The sequence below is a fragment of the Triticum dicoccoides genome, chromosome 5B, assembly GCF_002162155.2.
Source record: "Triticum dicoccoides isolate Atlit2015 ecotype Zavitan chromosome 5B, WEW_v2.0, whole genome shotgun sequence".
In the NCBI taxonomy this organism is placed as follows: Eukaryota; Viridiplantae; Streptophyta; class Magnoliopsida; order Poales; family Poaceae; genus Triticum; species Triticum dicoccoides.
Window position 1 is genome coordinate 666,312,555 of NC_041389.1, and position 8,483 is coordinate 666,321,037.

General features: G+C 45.4%; 1 protein-coding gene across 1 annotated transcript; it reads right to left on the minus strand.

Annotated features, from left to right (window-relative positions):
- Positions 1-754: 754 nt before the first annotated feature.
- Positions 755-3,025, minus strand: LOC119310436 (protein LURP-one-related 9-like). The gene is made up of 4 exons (XM_037586192.1): positions 2,667-3,025; positions 2,214-2,514; positions 1,516-2,097; positions 755-1,440 (listed from the first exon to the last, which is right to left on the minus strand). The coding sequence occupies exon 4, from the start codon at positions 1,286-1,288 to the stop codon at positions 755-757; it is 534 nt and encodes a 177-aa protein (XP_037442089.1). The 5' UTR covers positions 1,289-1,440; positions 1,516-2,097; positions 2,214-2,514; positions 2,667-3,025.
- Positions 3,026-8,483: the final 5,458 nt, after the last annotated feature.

Genomic DNA, 8,483 nt, shown 5'->3' on the forward strand with positions numbered 1-8,483 from the left:
AACATGATAAGTCACACATCGTAGAAATGATAAATTATGTACCAATCCTGATAACTTTATCGGCGGGGGTAGGGTGGGAGGAGTTGTTGAACCATACCACGATAACTCTTCTGCAAATAACATGATAACTCACACATCGCAGACTTGATAATTTGGCGTCTGTGGCGAGGGGGGGGGGGCAACCCCGGTAATTTAAATGTAAATAGCTTGTTAATAGACACATACTAAGCTGATAACTCATATACAAACGCCATTATAATTTTTGACCTGAATTTTTATTGTTGAAAAATATACACCCGGTAATTTCTATGTAAAAAACATGATAATGTATACATCACAGATTTGATAACTAATATCTTACGTTTTAAACACCATGGTATCTTTCATCCAAGGGAAAAAAGTTTTTTTAAACATTTTCATCGGTAATTTATGTGTTAAATTACCATACTTCCTTATGCCTTAACCTTCTCGTACTGTAGTTATCAGCCTTATCATGGTATAGTTATCATGTTGCTCATACCCTAATTATCATGCTGATCATGCCAAAGTTACCAAGCCAAACTTTATTTATTTTCTGATATGGCAGAAATAAGAAATGTTCAAATAACATTGTTTACCTACAGTAAACAACAATGACAGGTGGCTTAGTTGGTTATTAGGCTCAATAGGTATTGCATAGACCTAGGTTCGAATCCTCTTTCAAGCACTTTTATTTTATTTTCATATTATGCGGCGAAAAAACAGAAAAAAACTATTAGCGATTTATTACGGTTTTTGAAAGAAGGAAAAAAATCAGTGGAAAGCGAGCGTGAAATAGCACAGTCCTTTTATTATTTCTAGCTCGTGACCTCTCTTGTTCGGCGTCGTCGAGACGTATACCCTCCAGAACCACGGTGAGGCCCAGGACGAAAGCATGGTCGACGCCTTCGTTGACACGGACGTCATACTTAGCCGGACTCAAGAATCCCCCCGAGCTTTCGATCTGGGCAACGGTGGCGCCGGCGTGGGTGATGGCGCAGTCAGTCCCGCGGTACCAGGGGCGGACGCCGACGAAGTCGCGGCGCCTCTCGCCGTCGAGGTGCACGTGGATGTCCCCCGTGTTGGTCAGCGAAGGCCGCACGACGGCGGAGAAGAGCAGGTCGTCGGAGCTCGTGCTGTCCCCCTTGAACGCCTTCCACGTCCGGCGGGCCTCGAACAGGGACGGCCGGCGCTGCACGGTGAGCACGGGGCGCGACGCGGCGTCCAGGAGGACGGAGCGGCCGAAGAGGAAGGACCCGTCCACCCGCATCACCGCCGCGCCGCTGGCGTCCGTGACGGTCAGGTCGCGGCCCCACGGCCAGCCGGTCTTGGCCACGGTGAACGCCGTCGGGCGCCGCGCGCAGAACCGCGCGGCCACCACCGAGAACTTGCCGATCGGTGGGTGCTCGTGACGTCGAGAGTCTGACACAGAGCCGCAAGAGATCGTCAGGTACACGCACACGTAGGTACTATGTGCACATGTACATACGTACGGACCTCGTACTCTCAAGGTTTCGTTCGTGTATCTGAATTCTGAGGGGTCGCTGTTTCCTTGCTGTACAAGACATTATCCCTGGCATATTTCAGTACGATGAACACGGAGCTACAAGCATAGAATGAAAAGGGCTTGGTGTTAAAAACTGCGATACTTATTGTTCTCGAAGGAAGTATGAAACTTCTCGGCGACTCAACCAAGACCGGAGAGCTTTAAGTTTTATCTTCATCTAGGTCCTCTTTGATTCGCGGGACTCTAAATACACGGGAATAGGGAAAATCTAGGAGTGAAATGTGATGGTCATCTCAATTCTAGAGGATTTTAAGTTGTTTGATTGATGGGAGCTAATAGGCGCCGGCGCGCTGGCCCAACTTTGGGCCGGTCACACCAGGACCGCACGATAAAAGCGCTTCGTAGCCGCACGATCTTGTTTCTCCCCCCTGCTCGTTCTTCCTACTCGGACTCTTCATGAACGAGCACACAACCGACCTCGAAGCACTCACCCTCGCGCGCTCGCCCGTCGCCGCGGGTCGCCACACTGGCCCCTGACGCTCGCCGTCGAATCTCGCCCCGACGGTTCGTCGCTGTCAAACGTAAGAAAAAAAATCTGTTGACTGTGCATTCATGGTAGTAGCAAAAACAGACAACGGATGTATCAATTCGTGAACACCGTAGTAGCAAAAACAACAATGGTTGCAACCTCGAGGCATCACCGTGCTGCCGGCGACGGCCGTCCGCCACCACAGGTCGTACGTCCCAGTGAAAGAAAACCACACATCGGTGACAGCAAAAAAACACTGGTTGTAGCTTTTTCCCTCAACTGTCGTAGCTTTTCTCTTGTCCCCATTGCAGATATGAAGCTCTGCCGCTCGTCGTGATGCATCGACAGTAGCAATCCAAAGTGACGCTTCCAGCAAAAAGAAACATGACTTCCAGCAAAAAAGTGTGTTGTTCCATCATCGTAGCTCTGAAGAGCCTAGTTCGAGCAAAACAAAATGTTGCTTCAAACAAAACAAAAAATTACTGCTTCCAGAAAAAAAGTTGTTCGCAGCTTTGAAAGAAGTGTTCCAGCAAAAGAAAATGCTGCTTCCAACAAAATAAATCGATGCTTCCAGCAAAAAAATGGGCGTTGAAGCTCAGTCGCACGCCGTACCTTCCAGCAAAAAAATCAAATGTTTCCAGCTCCTTCTCAGGCCGGTTCCAGCTCCGCCGCTTGCCGGTTGCAGCTTTGCCCCTTGCCGCTTGCAACTCCACCGTAGCCGGAGACCAGCTCCACCACTCGCCAGTTGCGCGCGGGGGTACGCCATCACCGGCGTGTGTACCCTTCCCCTGTCGCAGCACGGTCGGTGCACGACACCTACAGCACCCTACCATGGTTTCCTCTCACGTGGGTGGAAGGACATGGCGCGTGGTGGCCCTCCCCCGCGATTTGCCTTGGCGGGGGTAGGAGCCGGCCATGGCCGCTCGCTGATCTGGAGCAGGGGAAAGGGCCTGCCCAGGCATGCTCTAGAAGAGAAAGGAGAGAACGAGAGAACGAGAAAGAAATTGAAGGGGATAAGGTTGCTCACGAGCGGCGCGTGGTCCCACCGTCTTCACGTGTGTGTGCGCTGGCTGACTGGATGACGTGGTGTAAACTGGAGCGTTCGTCGCGAGACAATTCAACGCTGTGCGCGCGACCGGCCAAGCGTTCCGCCGGTGCCCCGACTCCAAACGTTTACCTTGATTGATTGCATCATAAAAAAAAAAAGGTCTGTCTAGAGCACTAGTTATTGTACATCTAAGTGACTAAATCAAACTGAAAAGAAAAAAAAGATACAAGCAAATGCCCGCATGAATCTTCGCTTAATTACAATGACAGAGGACTTAAATGTGCAATACTTAGGCGGAAATTTGTCAGGGCACATTCACCTGCTAAGTCATGTCGCCCACTCGTTTTGCTTTGCAATTCGTGCAGTAGTTCAATCCCGCGTGAGGGCACACTAAGTTCTTTTTTTAAAAAAGAGATCCATGAGCACTAGCACCCATGGCATTTTTTTAGGAAGAAGCCCACCCGGAGAGATCGTGGAAATTCGCTCACGACGAGAGCCGATCCCCGGCCTGCAAGGTAACGCCACTGCGTCCTTGCCACTGAACTACTGCCAAGTTTTAAGTTTCAACGTTTGAGTGAATGCTAGAAATCCTATAAGAAGAAGTGTGACAGTGTAAGGGGGTACTAACCCAGACAGCCCATTCTCCTCGGGTTGGGCCGACGAGCCCATTCGTGATCAAGATGGACTCCGGAAGCCGTGCGTAGGAGGCGACTGCCTCCCCCGAAAACTTGACATATACTCCAAGATCTCTGCCCCTGCCTAGCTCCTAGCTACCGACCTTGTAATCCTAATACCCTCCTGGCATGTATATAAGCCATAGAGTTTAGCCCGTAGAGGGGACACATCAACGCAAATCATTCACCTAACCCTAGAGTTAGACCACACATTGCGATCTCGATGTAGATCAACTTTGTACTCGATACATCTTCATCAATATAAACAAGAGCAGGACGTTGGGTTTTACCTCCATCAAGACGGCCTGAACCTCATCTTCTCCCCACAGCCTCACGGCGAGACAGAGGCAACAAAGATATGGCAGCAGCGTCCCAGGTGGCCATGTGGAGGGGAGTCGGATATTTGACGGGCTTGGGTGTGTGTGCGCGGGGAGGAGTGCTGAGAGAACTCCGACGATTGGATCATTCGGGGTTTAGAGGTAGGCCGGGAGCGGCGGTTCAGGGGAGGCCAAGGCACTTAGGCGCGCCCGGTATCACAGTCGAGGGTTGGCGTTAGAGGGGGTACGGGAGGAGGAAGATGACCCGGTGAGGAAGAAAGGTTCTCGGTTGTTCGATCTAGATCAAACGGTGTTGATTGATTTGACTAGATTAAAAGGAAAATCAGGCGCCCCCAAACTATCCAAAACAGACACTTTCAGTTCTGCAGCATCAGTTTCCATAGAGAACACGTAATAAACTAAATCATATTCATATCGCATCTTTGATTAGAGGTAATATTGCATGAAAAGAACCCATAAAATTGAATTGGAACCGGCCGGCACTTCAGTTCCTGTGCCGCCAAGATTCGTCGACACGTATCTCGTCCAGAATCACGGTGAGCGCCAGGATGAAAGCACGGTCGACGCCTGGGTTGACACTAACCCTATACTCCGGCTGCTCATCGGACGGTTCGGTCGTGCGGTTGATCTTGGCGACGGCGGGGCCGTTGGCCCTGCCGAGGGAGACGGTGCACTCGCGCCCGTCCTATCCGCCGCACACGACCACGTAGTCCACGCGCCTCTCGCTGTATCTCCGGTTGCCGCCGGCGAGGTGCACGTGGACCACGCCCCTGGAGAACACCCATGGCTGCGACACTGTGGCGAAGAGCAGCTCCTCCGGGCTCGTGCTGCCCCCTCTGAACGCCTCCCACCTCCGGGTCACCGGCAGCAGCGACGGGCAGCGCTTCACCGTCACCACCGTCTGGCACGACGCCGCGTCCAGGAGGAGGGACCGCCGGGGCCAGCACCACAGCTGCCCCTCCACCCGCATCACCGCCGCGCCATCCGCGTCGTCCCTGATGCTCATATTGCGCTCCGGCTTCTTGCTCACGGTGAACGCCGTCGCGTGCGGCGCGCAGAACCGCTCGTCTACCACCGGCCCCGTCGTCGTCGGTGCCATGGTCGTCTTTGTCGATCGGCGGGTGCTCGTGGTGAGTCGTGACCGGATCGATCGACGCCGAGAGTCGACAAAGAGCCGCCGCAGACAGGCTTAATACCAAACGAAACGACGGCCTTCCCTTGTATCGTGCACCACCCGGAAGGTTTTTTTCTTCTTAAGTTATATATATACAGGCCGAAAGATTAGTATTTCTTGTTGAACAAGACATTGCCCCTGGCATATCCATGACGTCGGTGACATTTTATTTCGTCAGAACTTCTGTGAAAAATCTTTTTGAACTTGCCAAGAGTTTAGCCCATGCATGGTTGCGCGACTAAGTTATTTTACCGGCGGCGGGATGTACCGGTGTTGGATCCACCCTTTGTCCATTTCGTCAACATCCGTGCGGCCTTTGTCTGTATAAACTAGTAATTGCAGCCCTAACTCTATACATTGGTAATACAAGTGTGTGTCCTTTTACATGCAGCAGCTTTTGTTAGGGGATAGGACCTTTGCATGCATGGTACATATATTATCCTCCTCTCTCTCTCACCGCAAGACGTCCATTAAATTATTTGGAAAAAAATTGGATGATAAATATGCTTTGAATCTAAACTCTGTTTTTGGAAAAAAAAATTGAATTCAGAGCGACAAGACCTTTGAAACAAGACCGATCTTGGATATATTTTGAACAATTTGAAATTTATAGCTTTCATATTTCAGTTCTAGTTGTATTTCACAAACATCAGTTTCACACATTGAATAAACAACTTGACAATCACATTGAAATATGTTTCATGTATTTCATAAATACCAATTTCATATATTTTAAATAATCATTTGAATGTATTTGAAATAACCCATTTAACATATTTCCCCACACCAAAAAAATTGATTTCACTCTTTTAAAAAGTCAGTTAAGAAAACAAATTTCACTCGTTCCAAAAATAGATTTCACAATTTCAAAAAACACATTACACTCATTTTCAAAAGATATATTTCACTCATTTCAGAAAACACATTACACTCACTCAATTGAAATACTATACTATATTTCACTGGTTTAAAAAATTGATTTCACTTATTAAACAATATAGATCTCAAACTAGTTTAACTCATTTTAGAAAACACATTACGCTCACTCATTGTAATATTATGTTTCACTCGTTTCAAAAAATAGATTTCACCCATTCCACTAGTTTCAGAACATTGAAATAGACAGTTTCACACACTGAAATAGACAGTTTCACAGAACAATGGATATATTTTACTTTCTTCAAGTATCTTATTGCTCACATTTCACTCATTTCAGAAAACGCATTACACTCACTCAATTAAAATACTATATTTCACTTGTTAAATCTGATTACACTAATTACAAAAGATATATTTCACTCATTTCACTAGATTCAGAAAAAGTCATTACAGTCACTAAATTGAAATAACAATTTCACTTGTTTCAAAGATAGATTCCACTCATCCTTCTCACTATATTTTTTCTGAATCACATTTCACTATATTTAACGTATTTCACACCGAAATATGTGACATGTGTATAAAAAACAAATTTCACTCATCTCAAGTAAATAATTTCACACGGTTGAGAAAACATATTTCAAAATTGATTTCACTCAATGAAAATAACTAATTTCAATTATTTCAAAAACCTATTTTACTCATTTCAGAAAATCTTTCAGTCACTTTCACATTTCACTAGATTCTGAAAACACATTACACCCATTTACTAAAGTTAGATTTCACTCATTTTAGAAATCATATTTCACTATATTTAACTTATTTCACACCGAAATATGTGTCACGTGTATGGAAAACAAATTTCACTCATCTAAAGAAAATAATTTCACACGGTTGAGAAAACATACTTCACTCAGTTGAGAAAACATATTTCAAAATTGATTTCACTCAATGAAAAAAAACTAATTTCAATTATTTCAAAAAACATATTTCGCTTGTTTCAGAAACCTAATTTCAGTTATTTGAAATGTTGACATTAAAACATGTTTGAAATGCATCCAAATTTGGTCTTGTACTAAAGCTCTTGGCTTCAGGAATTCAAATATATAAAATATTTCAAAAATAACAGTTGGTTTAAAAGATAGAAATGATTGAAAATCCTAAAGAAAAAATAAAAGGAAAGGATTTGTACCACGGCACTACATGCAACGTCAGGATAGACTCTCTCTCTCTCACCTGACATGTGTCCCATCAATCTGACATTGGTTTGACATAATGATGAATACAGCAGTCCAGAAGATGGAATACACTGATATACAAACATGTGGGCCATCGAAGCGCACGAATCGCAACCAAAGCCAACGGCGGATGCGGCTCCGGTACCTCCCGCCTCCGGTAAAAAGGAGTTTGCGTCCCGCAGGTTTTAATGTGTAAATGCTATTCCAAAAATATTTAGGAAAATGATTCTGATCTACCGCCTGATCTAACGCGGAGCGTCCACCGCTTCCCTTGCTTGACACATGACCTACTGGACCACACACGTCTCTTTCATCTTCTGCAACAGCGGTGTTGTTATGGAACAAAGGCAGTGAGCGACAACTAAGCAAGTGCGCAAGTGGCCAGAGATGCTGTTGCAATTTTTGCAACATGGATCTTGTTGCAGAAAATTAAAGATGAGTAGGTTTTGTATCAAGGGTCTTGTTGCAAAAATTATAGAAAAGAAGGTTTTGCCACAAAGATTTTGTTGCAGAAATATAAAATTCTGCAACAAAAGCCCTGTTGCAGAAATAAGAAAAGAACTACGGGCGACTCCATAAACGAATTGGACGGCTCGCGAGGATTTATAGTCATATATGGTCCCCAAAGCTCATGGAGCTTGCCTACCTAACTCTTGTTGAATAATTAAGCAATATTTCTACTATTAAAAAGCATTTTTTATGAAGTTTAATCCAAAAAACAGTGATAAAGCATGATTAACATAATAGAGACGATAATCGAGTCAAGCAACAGATCGTTCAAACTCGACATGCAATAGGAAACAAAAGGGACAAACATCATGCCCACACCGATTGCTACTGCTAGTAGACCAAAAGAAAAAAGAAAATGCCATGTTTAATTTTTTTGCCAGGATTTGCCGTGCTCGCTAAAAAATAATCCACCCCCGTGTCAACATAAATTGCCACAAAAACCGTTCGATTTTAGATGCTTAAGAACCCAACATCAGATTTTAAAATCACTGCTTCTAAAAATATTTATAATCACATGGGTCACAAAGCCCATGTAGTTCGGCCCTTTCTATAAAGTACTTACCTAACT